This window comes from Cryptomeria japonica, chromosome 5 (genome assembly GCF_030272615.1).
Source record: "Cryptomeria japonica chromosome 5, Sugi_1.0, whole genome shotgun sequence".
Lineage (NCBI taxonomy): Eukaryota > Viridiplantae > Streptophyta > Pinopsida > Cupressales > Cupressaceae > Cryptomeria > Cryptomeria japonica.
Window position 1 is genome coordinate 254,688,392 of NC_081409.1, and position 20,304 is coordinate 254,708,695.

A 20,304-nucleotide genomic window follows, 5' to 3' on the forward strand; every position below is an offset into this window, starting at 1 on the left:
AAAAAAAATGCAGCTAATTCAACCTGCAATATCTAACAAAGAAGGGTAGAATATTTCAATAAGACCTACAATTATGAAGAGTGCTCATTTCCAGCTTTTTGTCAAGTACTCATTTGCAAAAGCTGACACCCGAGGCAAAAGTTATGCAACTTTTAAGAAAGGTTGCTGAGTTTTCCTAATAGAAAAACGGCTTAATCCTTGTTGAAACTCAATTTTTGCAAAAATTATTATTTTTCTAAAAAAACCCTCCAAAACCCAAAAGTTTTTCGATGCTGGGAACAAAACCCATAAATCTTTTTTCTTGAAAATGAACAGAGGTTAAAACACTAGGGCCAAAATGAAAATAGCTCTAGTAAAATATTTCACTCTGATTTTTTTTTTTACTGTGTTCTCCAAACTTTGAATTTGGTGAAATAAAAGTCACTTATGATTTTCACAAGCCTTCTGGACACTCTGGAAATGCTAAAGAAGCCTCCAATATTACCAAAAATGCAGCAATCACCCAGATCTCAAAGAACACATATATAAAACTAGATTTAACTAGAAGCTTATTTTCCTTTAAACTATTCTGATTCTCCAAATCACACGAAAATGCAGGAGAAGAGCATACTTGGTTTTTAAGAAAAATATTAGCTATCTAACAATCTCAAATCTCTCAAATAAATCAGAAAAGCAATGAGCTATACCAGACAACACGACTCTGATACCATGTTAAATTCTGTGAGAAGCAAGAATTGAGCCAGGATCTGATGTCGGTCATAGATCACATGCAACTCCAAGCAATGGATGATTGAAGATCAAAATAGCTGAATGAAGATAAATCTGGTATGAGAGAAAAATAGAGATAAAGAAGAGAATTTAGAGAAGACTCTCACCGAGCTATCACCTAACTAGTGAAAGTGAGAGTATATTGCTTATTATATAGAAAAATAATAGCATATACAACCAAGAGGTGCATTAACTCCCACCTCCATAAAAAGTGGGAGGTTTTACCTACTACCCCATAAAAGGTGGGAGATTTTTACCTACTTGGTAAATGTCAAAACATGTGGCATAACCTCCTTACATGAAAACAAAAAAGGAGTTATAAGAGGTGGCACATAACGCCAAAAGAGGGTGAGAAACCCAACTACCCCATAACCCACTTAGGAAATGACAAAATAGTGGTTATGAGAGGTGGCACAACAATCGAAAGGAGGGTGTGTAACTCAACTACCCATGTGAGGTGGAGAGTTGCACATGTAGCTAATGTATTCTGCCACGTGTCATCATATTAACCACACCTAATAACCTAAGCAAGCTTAATAATATATGTGTAGGAAAAATAAATACCCCCTAACATAAGGAAAATAAAAAAACCTACACTAACAAATTGAGTATATCATAACAAATTTGTTTCTAGGCTTGGGGCAAAATCCTGCATGTAGCTGGGGGCAAACTTCTCAATCTTTTTGATCTTAATCAAATAGGTAGAACAAATGGTTGGACAACTCTTAACAAGAAAAAACTGAGACATATCCAACATTGAACACGAGATCAACTTATCAACCATCACACTATCAGAAAGTCAGTCTAAACGCATGGATGATATCTTTTGGATAATGATTTTAACATGATTGTTCAACTTTTCTATATATTCATTTTCACTATGATGATTTCTGAGTGACTCCAAGATGTCTTTGACTAGAGGAACAAGGAAGAAACATGATATTTTTCTTATCTGTTGTCTAAAAATTAATCATTAATATGTGCAAATTTGTCTCAGGACATGATCAATGGAGTATCATTGAAGACATTTCCAATTTGCATATTGAAATGATTAATACTGCTTGTTTTACGCAAGCAACACTCAGGTCATCTCGGTTCAATTATACCTCAATGCTTGTGCTAACTTGCCATATCTAAATTTAGGAAAGCAGTGCTCAGGTCATCATGGTTTAATTATACCATTGATGTTTGCACTCACTTCCCACATTTTAAAAAGCTCAATGATGACAAAACGCAATAATCCAGTGACTGGTCCGATCGTAGCTTTGCATTTCATTTCATTTGCATTTAGCTTGCATTTCATTCTTGCATGAGATCCCGCATGCTCCTTTTATCCAAGGTTAAATCTATCGCAAGAATCATCAAGGTATCATCACAAATGTATACACAATCAAACTGATGAATCACATCTCTCCAGATATTGTCAACCTAGTGAAAATCTTATATTATGCTACCCTCTCACCAGAACCAACATCAACATATCCAAATCTTTCTACAACTTGATATCAACAAATTGTCAGTTCTTTATCCAATCAATCTTATCAATTATATCAATCAATCAAATCTAAATCATTTTTCTCATGTCTTATACATGATGTATCTTTCCTGAAACCAGACGTTCTGATCTTTGTCTTATATAGGATATATTGTTCCTGAAACTGAACGCTTTGATCATCTTTGTCTTATACAAGAGGTGTCATTCCTGAAACCAGAGTGAATCTTGATCTTATCAATCTAACCAATCAAACTTTATCAATCATCAAGAACCACATCACCGTGATCGTAGAACTCGCATTTTCATCAACCATAGTTGCAGACATCAAATCATTTCTAATCAGGACATCAATTTCACAAAAATCAAAAACAAAAACTCCAAAGATCAACTATCTTAGTTGATCTCCCGAGGGGACACCATCATATCACAATTTATCAATCAAAAGCTAGGGCATCCTATCGAACCAATATCATCATAAAAATGAGATTATTCTTTGAATCAACACATCATCACACCTCGCTTCAAAGAGGGGCAAAATGTATACACCTAAAAATGGTCTGAAGATAATTAATTAAATAAGCAATTGTTTAATTAATCCCCCTTCCTAATTTAATTGAATTCACTAAGCAATTTGATTAAATTCCCCCTTTTCTCTACTTATTAATAAATCTAAGGATTTATTTAATAAGTTCATTTTCATAATCCCCTTTAATTAATTAATTCAAATTAATTAATTCCCCCCATCAAATTCATCATCAAAATCATTTCTTCTAAATCCCCTAATTAATTAAAACAAATCAATAATGAGTTGTTGAGATTAATTAGTCTTTTCCTATTATTTGAATTTTTAAAATTCAAATTCTCCTAACTTCTAACCACCTAACCTAACCCCTTCTAAACCTAACTCATTCCATCTAACCTTGGGTTTAATTAACTCCATCCTAGCTTGCACATCCTAACCACCATGTCCCCTTTCCTTGAACACTTTGCCCTCTCATGAGCAAAGCTTTGTGACACTTGTCACTAAATGTTCCCTTTCATCCAACCTCTTCTAGAAGCCTCTTGACACTTGTCACCATAGAAATGACAAATGCTCCAAATGTTCCTTTTAATCCAACCTCTTTACCAACCTCCTCCAATTTAACCATTGATATCTTCAGACTCAATCTTGACCATTGATTCCTGCCACCTCATCCCTAGCCTTGCAAATCCTATAAATAGACCCCATTTTGGAGTTCAAAGGATCCTGAATCCCATCTCATTTTTCATTTTAGGCATTGTTACTATAAGCATATGCAATCTTAGTTTATCATTTTAGGATTGTTATCATTTTCAATTTTAGCTTAAATCTAGCTTATTTTCTAGCATAATCATGGAGTAATGTAGATTAATCATTATCATTGCTAGCTTAAATGCATCATTTATCATTTAAATCCTCCATTTAAGTGTAGTCAAGTCACTGGAATTTGCATAACCAGATCTGAGAGCAAAATTCATACTCACATTTACTAGGAGGCGATAGATCGATTAGCTATGGTTTATCTTTCTTTTCTTTATTTGCTAACCATGCTTGTAATGATCTATTGAGTGTTTTGTGTTGTAGGAACATGTATACACTTCACAAGCACAAAAAATAGAATTCCCTCCTCTCTCCCCATATCACTGTCAGATGATCTAATACCATGGCTCATAGATCCACCTTTGTGTACATGTCATCTCACCTGTGCCAGTACATCCTCGAGTGGGATCCCAAGAATCAAAGAAAGAAGTGTATATGAATCCAATAAATCACTAGACAAAAATGCACTCATCTTCTACAAAGGATCAACCTCTATCAAACGTGTAGTGTCAGGTGGAGATGGTATGTCTACATGGGCGTAAGGATCAGTGCCACTTCTAGATGTCACATCTGTAGCCTGGGGAATGGTACTCTGCAACTACAACAAATATCTCCCAACATGATCATATGTCATCTGGTTGACCTAAGTGGTAATATGTGCAATGTTGGATTAGATATGTCGCCTGGCATCATCTGTTGCTTGTGATAACTCCAAACATTTTGGTAGAACCAAAATCTTTGGACCAACTAATGCTCATTTATTAATGAGCGTCGGTGCATCTGGTCTTCTATATTTATCACTGAGCCTCTCTCTCCTCTACCCAACATTCACTGGTATAGATGTATAATTGACGTCTAAGGCCATATGAAACTCTGCAAATAATTGTTTGCAGAAATAAAGTGGCAACTCATCCTTTTGTGGCCACATATGATGACCTTCCAACCATCGAGGATATATGAATGGTGTCACAACTAGATCAGTGCATCTGGTAACTAAATATCCTCTAATCTTACACTGTGTTAGATCTTGATAATGGGGGAACATAGTATGGACCTGTGTGGAAGATACATCCCTGCTCACAGTTTCCCATTTCACTTGCCAATCACACTGCGAGAAAGGCAGATATAGAAAGAATCAATAGACATATCATCATAAGGATTATATTTCCAAATAGTGTCAATCATATGCATCAACTCATCCCTCATAGTCTATGCCATCTCCTTATTAGGTCAAGTAGTGGCACAATCTAATGTAGACTCAAGATGGTCTAGTGCACGTTGTAGGGCCTGAGTGGTTTCAGCAAAAATCCGAGCCCTGAAATCACTATCACTAGAAGGCATATGACTAGACTGTCTACATGTCTGGTCAGTGCCCTCGCGATGAACACTATCGTCTAATGCATGATCAACCATTTGGAAAATATATGTGTACATAATTATAAAAGCAAAGAAATTATAAAATAATTATTCAAAACTATTTTAAAATAATTCAAACTAATTTTGAAAACTATTTTAAACTAATTCAAACATATTTGAAAATGATACAATTGTAATTTAAAGTACAATTCAAAGTAATTGAAACCTTTGATACAAATTATTTTAAAGAAATATTAAAATTAAATACATGTACATGTACATACACATACACATACACATACACATACACATACACATACACATACACATACACATACACATACATACATGTACATACACACAAATGTGCACACACCTACATACATACATACATACATACATACATACACACATACACACATAAACACAGATGCATATACATATAAACATACATACATACACACACAAATACACTTGCATACATGCATATGCACATACATGTATGTGTGTATGTATGTGTGTACATATGCGTGTATGTGTGTGTATGTGCACATAGGTATGTATGTGTATGTATGTATGCATGTATGTGTATGTGTATGTGTGTATGTGTATGTGTGTATGTGTGTGTATGTATGTATGTGTATATGTATATGCATGTGTGTTTATGTGTGCATGTGTGTATGTATGTATGTAGGTGTATGTGCATGTGTGTATGTGTTTGTACATGTATGTGTGTATATGTGTATGAGTATGTATATGTCTGTATATATCCATGTTAGTGTATGTATGTATGTATATATGTGGGTTTGTATGTATGTATGTGTGTATATTTATGTGTGTGTGTATATATATGTATGTGTGTGTGTGTATGTGTATGTATGTGTCTATGTATACACACATAAACACACATGCATACATATACAGATACATACATATATGTGCACACACATACACACATACACGCATACACATGCATGCATACGTACATACACACATATACACACACATACATATACTCACATATATATACACATACATACACACATACATACATGTACATACACATACACATGCACACACATATACATCTATGCATGCATATATATATGTGTGTGTATGTGTGTGTATGTGTATTTCTATGTGTGTGTATGTGAGTATAGGTGTGGGTGTGGGTATATGTGTATATGTCTATGTCTTTGTATGAGTATGAGTATTTATTTTTTTATGTGTACTATATTGATTATAACTTTTTATGGTTTATATGTAAAAGTAATGAGAAAATAATTTTTTTTTGTAATTATTTAATAGGTATATGTGCATATTTTTTTAATAGTTTCATATTGTTGGTTTTCAAATTTTGATAGGTTTAATTTTTTTTACCATTTTTCTTATGTTTTCATTCTAAAATTTTTCAAAAAATTGATAAACTATAGAATAAAAATAATTATAACAATAAATATATTAACTTTTTTAATTACAAATACAAAACAAAAAAAAAAAGGAAAAAAGGGAAAAAAATGAACCTACCTGGAAAAACGGGGGCTTGAAATAAGCTCTTTGTGAGTCTGAACGAACTCTCAAAACTCCTTAGGGTGCAAATGAGGGTCAGTGGGAAAAATATTGATTTATATAACCGATAGTCCGGCCAGACAGAGTTCGACCGAACTCCCGATGCCATTTCGGTGCCACATAGCCTGCGGGTAGTCCAGCTGAACTATCCTTAGTTGGCCCAAAGTGTGACACATGTCCATGATTTTGCCCTAGTAGGAGGAAGGTATGAATCCTTGGTCTCTTTCCTTTTGGTCAATGATGTTATTTTTGTTCAAAATCTCCTCTTGGAGGTAGATGTCTTTGAGAAAAGATCTCTTCCTCCTTCTCCTCCAAAGGATTCCCTTTACACTTGTTGCAAGATATATCTTTTACAACTATCTTTCCTATGCTTTTAAGAGTCCTACCTCTTTAGCTTGGATATATGTGCTTTGTTTCCTAAAGGATTCTCATTGGTGTTGAAGGTGTGTATCCTTGTTCCTAGATTCCTCGAGACATAAACATACATCTATGTTGACATATTAACGGGGGGCATACATATCTCCTTCTTTGTAATATATATTTTATTTTGCATGTCTTATATGGGGTGTACATTCTCAAAAATAGACCTAACTCTTATACAGGATGCTTCATTTCCAAAACAAGATGCAACCTTTTTATATGTATTATACAAGGTATAAATTCTCAAAAATAGACCTCTCTTTTATGAGATGTTTCCAAAACTAGACATTTTTTTTTTTATTACATGTCTTGTATAGGTTATTGCATGTTCGAAACCAAACCTAACTCTTCTATGAGATGCTTAACTCCTGAAACCAAACAATGACATATGTAGCAAGGTGAGTTGACTAGAATAACATAACTTGCTAGACCTTTTAGCTTATCCTTTTTCAAGATGAGTGGAACTAGCATAACATTGTTGGAGTAATAAGGTTCTTTACTTAATTAATTAGATCATATTGATTTATTAAGTAAGTCACCTTTTACTTTATTTTCACTTAAGATAAATTTAGGAAGCTAAACTTAGGCTCATTAATAATTAACTCATTATTAATTATTAATGCTTTTAGGGTTTTTAATTTTAGGTTTTGATCTCCTTTTATAAGGATTGATCCCTTTGTAATCTACACATTGATTATCATTATTTCATTATTTTCTCTATGATTTCAAAACAACTTATGTGTTTTCTATGAATCTTCCATTGTTGTGACAGGTTATTTGCATTCAGGTGTTCACTAGGTTCTGTGAGGTTGTATTTCACAACTTTAACATGATATCAAAGATTCAAACTTGAGGCTCTCTTGTTCATTTGATAGGAAGATTCTACCTATATTATGTTTTCTATGCAATTTGGGTTGATTTGGACCTCACCATTGAATTCAGCATGTGCGAAATAGTCAAGATTGACCTCTTGTTGAAGATCTATCTTTTTTTAATTATCCAGGGGGCACCTAATTTTTTAGAGCAATTTGGATAAAAAAGGACATCATAGTTGGATTCAGGAGGTCGATTCCATAAATTTTTATATATAATTTATCTATTTTGGGAGACCAGAGCATCAGGGGTAAAATTCTTCTATGTCTTAGCCTTATTGCCACTTGCATGCAGTTCGAAAAAAATTCAGGTATTTTTTATTCTTTTTGGTTTTTTTATTTCTCCAAAAAAAAAATTGTTAAAAAAAATAATCAAAAAAACTTTATGTAAAAAAAAGTTTTTTAAAAACCCAAAGGGGGAGGCGTAACCTTGCAAGTTCATACGAACTATAGGCCTCTACCAAACCCCTTTCTGGTTGTCATCAAATCTTTCCATGGCCCCTGCTTCTTTTTCCAAGCCAACATTCATTTTTTGGCCCCTTCGCCACCTTGTTTGCCACCCCCCCACGACCGTTGCTGCCATTTTTATTACCGGCTGTAGTTTTTTTTTCTGAGAGAGGAGTTTTCCAAGGGAAAAGGAATATTTGTAGAATATTTTGTGGACGTCAACATGGCATCATGTTGACATGAGTGGCACAGTTAGCCTTATGTCCCCTTTTGACCCTTTTTGTGCCCTAAAAAAGGTGTTTTATTTTTATTTTGGGCATACGATATCATCTTATGGCAAAGAAGATATCGTCAGAAAGCTGGTTTCACCACTTTCCAAATATGTGGGTTTCATCAATTTTTTTTATTATTGGTGCATTCTACAACCATTGGAAGTCAAAGGTGTTGTTTTCAGCCCCTAGCTCATAACTTTTCACTAGTTTCTTCATTTTTTGAGATTCTAGTGGCATTGGGACAATGTTTCAGAGATATTCACAGCCATCCATAATTTTTTCTATATTTTACTCTAGGTATATTTTATTCAATTTTTTGTGATTTCAAACTCTAGTGAATTACTTGGACATATGAGCTCGTGGAAACTTCTCATTTGCGTAGGATGACTCATTTTTTGTTGTTCTTCATGTATTTCCAGTCTTGTGTCTTTTTTTGAATTCTGAGCTTTCATTGTAAGCACTTTATTTTTTGAATTCTGAGCTTTCATTGTAAGCACTTTATTTTTTGTAAATGCACTCAGCTATAGTGCCTCTGTATTGCACATGTATTATGGGATCTTGGACATCATTTTTGTACCTTATTGTACTTGCACTATGATATAAATTTCAATGGGGGTTTGATGTTTGCCTATGTTTTGCGTTCATACCTTTCATATGCATGTGTGCCTTGGTTCATACTTTCATTTTTGCACGCTCAGATGTTCTTAGTTATTCATGCACTACATTATGGCTTTCAGATTCATTGTACCTATCATACCTCTCCCTTGTCAGCATTATGGGGCGGTTTCTACTATTGGTGCTAATATTTCCTTGGCTTTGCGTCAGAGCGAGCTATGTATTTTTTATTTGTTCCTATGTACTAGGCAGATGGAGTTGCTGGTCTCACATGCATTTTAGTGAGATGGAGCACTTACCATATGGACACTCTTGAATTTCTATTTCTGGAGGTAGTCTTCCATTTTTCACTTGATCAGCTCTTCAAACTATTGGTACTTGTGCCTATGTATCTTCAGGTTCTAGATGTTTTTCCTGTGTTTGCCATCTGATTTGGATTTGAGTAGTGTCATTGAGGTAACTCATGTATATTCATGTCTTCTTGATCCTAATCATCTCTTATTTCAGGGGAGGTTCTTATTTCAACATAATAGCAGTCATTCTAGGACAATGTTTGCATCTTCTTCATGCTTCAATATTTCTTCATGCTCGTCTTTTGTTCCTATATTTTGAAACATTCTTATTTTGAGGCTTCTTAGTCCTTCACTTGTTTTTCTCTTCTTGGAGAGGATTTTTGTTCCCACGGGGTTTTCTCCCTTTCTCCACTTTACAGAGGTTTTATTGTACTTGGGTACCTCATTAAAGGCTTTGTTGTCAGTACCTATTTTCTTGCTTTCGTGCATCTAGTCCTTATTTTTTTAGCTTCTCTCTAAGTTCATCTTAAGGGAGGGTGTTGGAGTAATAAGTTTATTTACGTAATTAATTAAATTATATTAATTTATTAATTAATTCATTATTAATTACTAATTGCTTTTAGGGTTTTTGCTTTTAGGTTTTGATCTCCTTTTATAAGGATTGATCCCTTTGTAATCTACACACTGATTATTATTGTATGTTGTTTTTTTCTTCAAGCTTTCAGAGCACCTTGTTTGTGTTTCAATATCTCTTGTACATGATAGGTTATTTGCATGCAAGTCTTCACTGGATTATGTGAGGTTGTATTTCATAACTTTAACAAACACAACTTGCTAGATTATTCTGACTCTCCTTCTTTACATGAATCATACAACATAAACAAATTATGTACCATGAGTATTCATGTTCTCATCGGTCACCTAGTATAACACATCTTGCTAGCATGTTGATTCCATGATCTCTCTTTCTCTTCTTCTCATGGATCACCTACCATAATGCAACTTGCCAGCTTGTGGTATCCGTGTTCTCTCTTTTCTCCTCCCCATGAGCCCATGGCTTTGTTATTTATGGATCATGGTTCATCACTTGATGCATACTACTTCTCTTTTTATGTGACCACTTATGTTCTTGTGATAGCATTCTAAAAATGATATTATTTAAATATTTGATTATCAAGGTCTCTTCAACCAGTTGACTTGAAGCCTTTTTGTTTTTAGTACTAACCCCTTGTGTTGTGTGTCTTTTGTCTTTGTTTTTCTTTTTGTCTTTGTTTTTTTGTGTGTGTTTCCTTGCATGGGATTGTGTTCAAGTTAAGATCCTAAGATTGGGGGTTTGGTTTCTTGAAATTGGCAATGTCTTATCCCCTTGTCATCTCTCTCCTAGTTGCTCCTCTATCTCATATTTCTACTTTATCATGAGTATTTGCACAACCTCATACTCCCATCAAGGTGGAGCCTAAATTTAGCATTATAAATTGTAACTGATACAATTCACACCTCATGTTTGTGCTCCTACTTTAGCATGTCTCATTTTCATTCTCATAGGTGCATTTTGGCCCCATTTTACTCCAACCTTGATGCCACCTATTTACACCACTAAGTGGGCCCTATCTTGGTGTTTCCCTCCCCAGTCACTAATTTTATGGTCCTATTTTTGGAGTACTAGGGCCTTGGGTACCCTAACCCACCCCCTAGCACCTTGGTCCCCCTTAAATAGGTCGCAATTTGATACCAGGTGGCCTCTCTCCCTCCTCGATGAAATTTGGCCCTCGTGGCTAAAATTCATTGTTGGAGGTCAGCCTCATAAGTAATTTACCTAGGGGACCCTATATAAAGACATACTTTCAATTTATTTTGACATCCATAACCTATCAATATAGTATTTTTTCATCCATCAAGCATTCATCATCTAGCATTCTTGGTGCAGGAGCACCTAGCACAAAGGGGCCACCATGAGGCCAAAATTTGGTGATAAGTTCATGTTTTTGAGTTTTGTCATTATTAAGGTCTTGAAAGACCATATTTGATGTAATAAAGGTCACTTAGACCATCAAGAGTTGTGTTGAGTCTTATTAGGGTCACATTGCCAAAAAAATTCAAAAATTGTCACTATAATGCAAATATGTCTCAATACGTCAAATATGATGTTTAATGATATGTAAGGGTCTTTATATCTATTTGGACCTATTTAAATGATTTTTGAGAAATGGATTTTTCAGGTTGAGTCTATGATCAAATTTTGACAAAGTTGCCAAATGTTGTCAAAGTTGTCAAGTTACTTTTGTTTTTTTGATGGGGTGGCTAAGGGTAATCCTAGGCCGGTTGGGAGTGGGGGAGTGTTAAGATATCACTATGGTAACTTTGTTTCAGCTATGGCATTCCCCTTGGGCTCTCTGTCCAATCACATAGCCGAAGCCATAGGAGCGTTCCAGGTCATTGATATTGCTATCAAAATGAACATAAAAAATATATGGATTGAGGGGGACTCAAAAAACATTATCGAATGCCTTCTAGATAATTCCCCCCCTTCATGGACATTAAAAATATGGATTGATGATGCCAAATCCCTTATTTCCAACTTTAAAAATGTTAAGATCTCCCATGTATTTAGGGAAGTTAATGTGGTGGCTGATGATCTGGCCAATGAAGCAGTCAAGCTATGTGGCTAACAAAAATGACATTCCTATAATGAGTTAAAAATAGATATCAAAGCCTTATTCAATTATGATGTCACGCATGGTAAAGTTGTCATTTCAAATAATGATTAAGTTGATCAAAGAAGGGTATTGTTTCTTCATTCATTACTTTGGCAGTGCCTTAATTATCTTTACAAGTTGTGAGGAGTGGCACATTTTGTGGGTGTCATGGTTTCTTTGTAAGCTTTCTACTAAGTTTATTAGCTCTACTACTGCGAAAAGAAATCTGTGTAAAAAAGGGGGAAGTAGAAAGAGGGTGGAGCCCAAAAACCATGATAAGTATAAAAAAATCCATAAGGTATGGAAGCAAATCAATAGAGGAGTTCTGAGATCTTACCTGGAGAAACTTCATGGCACTAACCCTGATATTGTGAAGTATTTTGTCAAAAATTGGAAGAAGGAATAGTTCTCTCTAGGAGAAAAGTGAAAATTGATGAGAATATTATTGGGGAAGTTACTATCCTATCTATAGAGGGGATGAAGTTCTTTCATGATAGAAATATCTCTGATGAAGAGGTTATCAAATTTATGATGACCGACAAGGAAAGGGAAGCGCTTGTTAAAGTTTCTAACATCTATTTTGAGGCCTGTACCATTAAGAATATTTGGTGGGAGGTTCTCAGGGTGGTAATGGAATACATTACTATGGACAACATATTCACCAGAGTCTATGGCTACCACTTCGTCCTCCTCAACCACTTCCGGCACAAGGTTAGGATAATTTATTTCCCCTACTACTTGTTGTGCTCTCTGAATCATTGTCTCAAGGAACACCGTAAAAGCCCTAGGAATTTCCCTGTCCTGCATGTTGGTCTCATCCAACTTATTCATGAGCACTTTGCTAATATGTTGGCCCCATCTAACCCCATTTCAACCCCTACCTCAGACTGGTATGACACTGAAACTAGTTTGTCTTAGGATAATTATGATGGGGATTCTGGATGGGAAGAGGAAATTACTCTCCCCTCTAAGAAGGTGCCTAAAAAAACCCCTTTGAGTAGGCATTCTGGGTAAAAAAGAACTCTTTGTGAAATCCCATTCCAAACTTAAGATCAAGATGTAGGTCCCTCCTAAGAAGAAGCTAGTTTCTTACTTTTAGGACTCGTTGAAAGACTCCTACAATACCTCTAATCCCTCTGAAGGATCCAACTCTTCTCACCCTGCCACTGATAGAGAGAATAGACCTATATTCCCCAAGGACCTCAAATCTAAAGACCATTATTTTAAACTAGACATGATATCTTGGAAATTTCCAGAAATAGCTTTGTGGATTTCTTTAGGGTTTTTTAATAGGTTTTCCATAAATAAAAGCCATCAATCTTAAGAATAGGGTGGTATCCAACAAACTGGATGAATTGATAGAAAAAGGGTAGCCTCAGAATGTTGAAGGGGTAGTGTGGGCTGAAGAAGAGAAGCTATCAGTGGCAGAGTGTCTATAAATAACTATGGAACTTATGGAAAAAATGAAAAAGGAAAATGACAAAAAGACCATGCATCTTGAAGGGGAAATCGGTAAAATCAGGGAAACAATGAATGTCATTATGAAGCCAAGCCATAAAATTGTGAAGAACTTTGTGGCCACTATGAATACATTAGTGGATAAGTTGGACAAGTTCCAATAGGTTTCCATGATCATGGACCTCGATGCTAACAAAGACAAAGGATAGAAAGAGGATTCCTTTCCCTCTAAGAGAACCAAATAAAACCTTAAGAGAAAGGTAGATTCTTCCAATCGGGAGTTCTAGGACCTGAAGAAGGCAACGCGAGAGATGAATATCCTTGAAATGGAGATTGTTGAGACTTTAAAGTCTTTAGGTTAATGTTTTTCTGGTGTTAGTTTCTTGTTGTCTTTTGGTTTGGTCTATTGTCTTTTTGTTTGTTTGACAGACTTTCTATTTTAGTGAACTTTTCTATTTTTTTTGTAGACTGCAACTCGATGGTTTTGGGTCACTATAAAACCCGCTTTTTCCTTAACCAAAAACTTTTACTTTTTTTAGAGTAATTAGAAATTGTTTGTCAAAACAAATTTTAAAAGTAGTTATAATCATTGGGAAAGCTTGGGAAACATTTAAATAAGCCTCCCCTCAGTCATTCTGAGGTTGAATGTGAAGTATGTAGCAAGAAAATCAATAAAAACTTGAGGTTTCTTGCACTTTTCTAAGTATTAACACGTGGCAGTCTTCTCTTGAGAGTTTTTATTCTTGATTTCATGTTCTATTGCATTGGAAACTCATTTATTATGAAAAGGGAATGAATCTTCTCTAATTTGGTGTTTGTCTCATTCAACTTGATTGTATTTTGAGAGAGTTATCTTAATTTTTGTAAAAATTGTTAAAACCCTAGGTAGGGTAAATAGTGTCTTTGTAAACTATAATAAGCCCCCATTCCATGATGAACATAGGCCAATACTTGGTGGAATAGAGGTCAATATCATGTACTTTATTTTTGTTTTGTTTGCAAAGTACCATGCTCACTTTTGCACGTGCAAAATGATGGAAAAATACTGATTTGACAGTGTCACAGTCTGATATAACAGTGATTTGAGGGAGTTTGAGTGGTGAAGGTGCTTCATTAGTCCTTGGGAGACCTAGTAAATAGAGAGAGGTATGTGAGGGAGACTCCTTGGTGTGATTCAAGGGTTATTGAGTGGTAGAACCACAACAATCAAGTAATCCTTTTGACTGTCCTTACAAAACCCATGGTTATCACAATTTGATAGTGTGTTGTGTCATCATACTTTGCAAGGTTAGGAAGGGAGTTTGATGTTGGGTTTGGTGACTGAGAGGAAGGTAGAGAAGCTCTACACCATAAGATAAAGTATTGAAAACCCAAAATTGAGAAATGACTCAAGAATCATTGGTTGTCCCTTCACTTTGTATGACTGTCCTAAAAATAGTGAATATGCAATAAACCTAGTTATGACCTCTTGGGTGGTTGGGATGGTAGAGAAACTTGATTGGGAATGTTGTGAAGTCCTTATAAGGGTGTCAAGAGGTACATTGGCTTGTGAGTACCTTCTACTTGATGTGAGCTGAGTAATAGTGGAATTTGGAAATCTATTATGAGATGAACTTGAGAGAGCGGAGTTTTGTGAGTTTGGTGTGAACCAAGGGGTTGCAAGTTCTTAGTTGGTTTTAGGAAAGTTATATAAGCCTAATCTAAGGTATGTTGATGGTCGTAGGAGTTTCGAGAAGAATGGGTGTGTCTTTGGGGTGTTGAAGCCTTGTGAGTAGCCAATGACCTTGTTAGGGATTTTGTGAGTGAGTGAAGAGTTACCACCTAGCTGGATAGGTGAGTTGGGAGAAAGATCTCCCTAGATGGTTGAGTTTGTTGGATGCTCTACATCAATTATTAAGAATTCAAGGCAACATTTCATCCTTCAAGCATTATGGAGAAAATTTACATCAATCTTCATGGAAGCATGTGTGTTTGATTAGTTCTTTCATGTTCATGTGTTTGTCATGCCATTACATTCAACATTTGTGATTACATTCAAAGAACATTGCATCATCAATGTTTCTATCAGCCATTGTAAATCTAAGGTATATCTCCTAGAATTTACTTTAGTATTTACATTATTCAATTCAAGATTAATTCCTAAACCAAGGTTTGACCTAAGGAAATCCCCTATCCACAAACCTTTCTTCTCTCTTTCTATGTATAGGAAATTGGCCTAGGAGATATAGTCATAGATTCTAATGGAGTTGACAATGATGAACAACTTCAGCTTTTGATAAAGCGAAAGTTGAAGGAATTGGGTGAATCTCTCCTACTTGGTCTCGAAAATTCAGCCCAAAACTTGGGAGCAAGATATGAATCCCTTCTTTTTCCCAAATCCCTGTTTGTGGCTTTGTTGGACATCTGTAGCATTTTTTTGTCATCAATTTACTTCAATTATCCCACTTTTTTACCTAAATTCACAATTCACATCCAAATTTTAACTAGAAAGAGGAGGCAAACTAAAAGCCAGTGAACCTAATCAAAATTTCAACCCTTTTCCTATTTGGATAGTGGTTAAATCTATTGGGTTCACCCCTCTTTCAATGTATTGGTCCCTTAAGTAAGATTAGTGGTTTTATTATCTTAATTGGTGAAACCCTAATTTTACACCATTACAGTATGCAAATCAATTAAACCAAGGACAATCATAAAAGTTAATTTTCGTTAGTAATCCATGACTATATAGAAACAATTTGTCTGCATCAAGAAAAGATCCTCTCAAAGACTAGGAAGGTTTAATAATTGTTTTGAATAGATAAAACTGAGAGAGGCTCGAACCATTACAAAATTGCCACCCAGGTGCACAAAATGGGGAACTCACAAGCAGTGAGACCACCAAGAAGATGAACCCAAAAAAGGTAGAATCTTTTTATAATTCTTATAACAAACATGTGAATATTAATAGAATGTGTGGAAAAGGTGATCCCAAAGACCTATTTACAATATCCTCAAAAATATTTCAATTAGAAATGGAGGTATCCAGAACATTTAAATATCATTACAGAACTACACCTTCTTAGATTCAGCATAAACTTATACTCAATCCATACAACCTATGACAAACTACATTAAGTCTCTAGATCATATATACTATAGACAAGCCTATACTAAAGATATGTTTTCATAAAAGAAACATATATTTATAATTATTCTTTATATCTTATATCTATCTTGTCAAAGACACATATTACAATCTTATAACATAATGTAATTTTGATAATTTCTTCTAACATTTATTTTATCTTAATATATGTATACTCTTATCTTCTATATATGAAATTACAATATTATAACATAATGTAATAGTCATCATTTCATCAATCTTTCATTTTGCATACTTCATTTTTTTATGTGTATGAAAGTCCTCAATTGATCAAACTCTATACAAATCAAAAGAAAATCCTCTTCAATCATACACTAATCTTAAAAACCTTTTGTAATATAACCTTACGGGATCGTATAACTTGATAAATGCTATTTTCCCTCTACTTAATTGAAATAACCATAAGATGGTTGAAGAAGGTGTTTGACTTATGTCTTGGCTCTCAAATAGTGGCATTAGCATTTCGTCTAATGCGTGTAAGCAACTCTATTCCCTACAAATTTTTCATGACAAAATTTTGAAGCTTATTGATATGACTGAAGATTGTGGATCGGTACAATTAGACATCTAGTTTGTCACTGTTTAAGGAAAAGATGACAAAGAATACGTGGCACTCGACAATAATTTGAATCACTCAATCAAATAATAATATCAATACATTCCATCTGTCAACCAAGATCACCGGGGTTATTCATTCTTTGTAAGTTGCAATAATCCTCGAAAATGAAAGATAATTTTATTCTTAAGCTACATAGTTTGATTAACAGGAATTTGGTACTGCTCAAGATTGTATCTGAACAGTTTATTACAAATAATAACAATAACAAATAGTTCAGAGCGAATATTACAAATGATAATGACAAATTAGAGAGAAATGTTTCCTGCAACACCATGGGTAAAGATCATAAGTACTGTAATTACATTGTATATGTAATTTATCAGCTTCTTTTTCGACAAACTCTAGCGTTCGTCCATACTTTACCGGGCATGCAGAAGTAGCCTTTATCAGGAGCACAATGCCTATCCTCTGTGCACTTACACAACTTATCCAAAGCACAACCATCTCTCTCTATATCCATCAATGGGCCTTCAATTCCAAACAGACCATCTGTCCATTCATTAGAAAACAATCCATAAGGATCATATCTCATCTTCACCTCTAAAAATTTAGTTATATTGGATGCTCTTAAGGCCTGTCCCTTAAACAGATGACCTCCAGACTTCCCCCAGTGCATTACCCCTCCATACTTCTCAATCACCATCTGCTCAATCTCTTCAAACACATCTCCATTCCATTTAATCATGTTCTCATCTCTAAACTTATAATATATAGTCTCCATAGCCACCGTATCTTCTGCATGTCCCAAATAAGCATCAGATTTCTTAATGGAGCGAATCAGTGTTCCTCTCAGATCACACAAGTTTTCTGGGTTCAAATCTCTAATCTTCTTCATATCCTGAATAACAGCCGTCAAATTAGACATGCGGACTTGAATCTCCACATCATATAAGAGGATAGCGTCTATCCGACGGTCCCATGTACAGACAGTGGTATTCTTGTCAACAATTGAAGTAGAATTGCAGGTAAAACTTGAATTATCTGCTGGTTTGGGTACTGAACCTTGGCATCCACCAGATGCTTGCATTTTGTGATTGAATCCTACAATAGGGTAGCCTGTGAATCCTGTTGGACCATTGAGAAATGCGCTGCCATTAAACGCCAGTGTGTTCATCTGCGATTCAAGTACCTTGCATATTGTCTGAGTGGCTGCATTAGCTTGAAGTGATGCCACTGGGAAACAGAAGAAGAACGATGGTAAGAATAAGATATACAAAATTTTCATTCCAACCCAAAAACAGACACACTCATATCATTATATTTCACCCCTTATATCAATAAAAGATCAACAAACCAAAAACTAAAGATATCTTTCACTAAATCCCAAAAACAAAGGACAACTTTCATTTCTTTCTATTACAACTAAACAGACATTCAGCAGCAAAAAGAAGTGGGAAGAAGAATGAAAACATACTCTGAGCAGCACTATTCTCGATGTCGACAACTCTTGTGGGAGTGCCAAGCAGAATACTAAAGCCATCACCGGGAACATTGACAGAAACCTTGCTGATGTTCCTAAACAAGGCCTTTCCATGGGAAGGAATCCAGTAAATATCAGAAAAATCAACACCCCTAAGAAAACTCTCCGCCTCATTCTCCAATCCTCCATCATCCTTCAACGAGGCAGAAACAGAGCGCTTATACATTGGCTGCAAAGCAAATGTAATTTCAGAGATCACACCCAACATGCCCAGAGAAATCCTCGCAGCTTTCAGATCCTCATCATATTCCCTCAATGTAATCACCTTTGCATAGCCTAGCAAGGGAGAAGCAGGGACTACTAATCTCATTCCCACCACGTACTCATAAACGCCACTTCCCTTTCCGATAAGCCCACTTCCATGGGCTCCGGTGGAAATAACACCGGCGGCAGAGACTCCATTCCAGTAAATCATGGCGGGCAGACTGAGCCCCTGACTAGCTGCAGCTTCCATGACATCAGACATCATTGCACCGGCCTGGACAGTAATGGTCATGGCAGTCTTGTTGATTGAAATTATTTGGTTATAGTTCTTGGTGGAGATTATGAGGCCTTGGTTTCCGACACAGGCAAGTTTTGTGAGGCTGTGCCCAAGCCAACTCACCACTCTCACCTTCTGCTTGTTTTTCACTGCCTTGGCCACCACTTGTACAAGCTCTGCTTCCGATTTGGGCGATGAAGAATTCGCCGCCATACAGTTTTCATGGTCCTCCCACAGCCCTTGATAATTGTAGATTTGGCAGCCATTGCCTGTGCAGTCAACTGATGGAAGAGAAGAACAGGGCGCTGCTTCTAGATACAATGTGAAAGAAAGGAGCACAACAATGATTATACCACTGAGACCCATTCTCATTGCCATGGTTCTGATCTGAAATGGTATGTTCTAATGGGTGAAACAGAGCGATTCGGGTGTTTTTATAGTGTGTTGATTTTGGAGTTATTGAGGGTTGCCGGCTCAGCGGGCTGCCCGCTTGACATGGTGTGGCCTCCACCGGGCGTGAGGTTTTCCGCGTTGGGTGAGTTGAATGGTGAATTTTTGCATTGCACGTGTTTGACATTTTAGGGTTTCTATTTCTCAATTTTTATTAAAAAAGAAGTCTGTTAAATGTTCATGTTAATTGTGTTCAAACTAGGATTCTTAATGCATCGAAGTAATGGGTTCTTCCTTCCAATGTGGACGAAGTTTTGAACAAATTTAAAATGATGAGAGTCTCTTGGTGTGAAATGAATATAATTGAATGTCATTGAATATAGAGATATGGTAAAAAATTGTTGAAATATGTGTTTGGTTATATCTATCTAGAAGTTAGTCAAGATTTAGATTTTAATTTTGAAATTTTAATAGTCAAATTTTGAAAATTTAAGGGTCAAATTCATGAATGTAAGACAATGTCTATACATCGAATTAAATAGCATTGACAAGACTCTTTTTTTTTAATATTTATCAAAAGGATTAAAAA

General features: G+C 35.5%; 1 protein-coding gene across 1 annotated transcript; it reads right to left on the reverse strand.

Annotated features, from left to right (window-relative positions):
* Nucleotides 1-4,077: 4,077 nt before the first annotated feature.
* LOC131058762 (L-gulonolactone oxidase 2-like) lies at nucleotides 4,078-19,703 on the reverse strand. Its single transcript, XM_057992389.2, has 4 exons — nucleotides 18,779-19,703; nucleotides 17,723-18,537; nucleotides 4,657-4,710; nucleotides 4,078-4,200 (listed from the first exon to the last, which is right to left on the reverse strand). Exons 1-4 carry the CDS (start codon nucleotides 19,701-19,703, stop codon nucleotides 4,078-4,080), a joined length of 1,917 nt encoding a protein of 638 aa, XP_057848372.2.
* Nucleotides 19,704-20,304: the final 601 nt, after the last annotated feature.

Bases quoted from the DNA above. Each gene is read 5' to 3' on its own strand.
- LOC131058762 (XM_057992389.2), bottom strand. From the start codon at position 19,703: ATGGCAATGAGAATGGGTCTCAGTGGTATAATCATTGTTGTGCTCCTT. The intron at 4,711-17,722 runs GTATGGACGAAC...CCTTTCTCGCAG, and splicing joins ACTTCTGCATGCCCGGTAAA to TGTGATTGGCAAGTGAAATG. The intron at 4,201-4,656 runs GTCCATACTATG...TATTTGTTGTAG, and splicing joins GGGATGTATCTTCCACACAG to TTGCAGAGTACCATTCCCCA.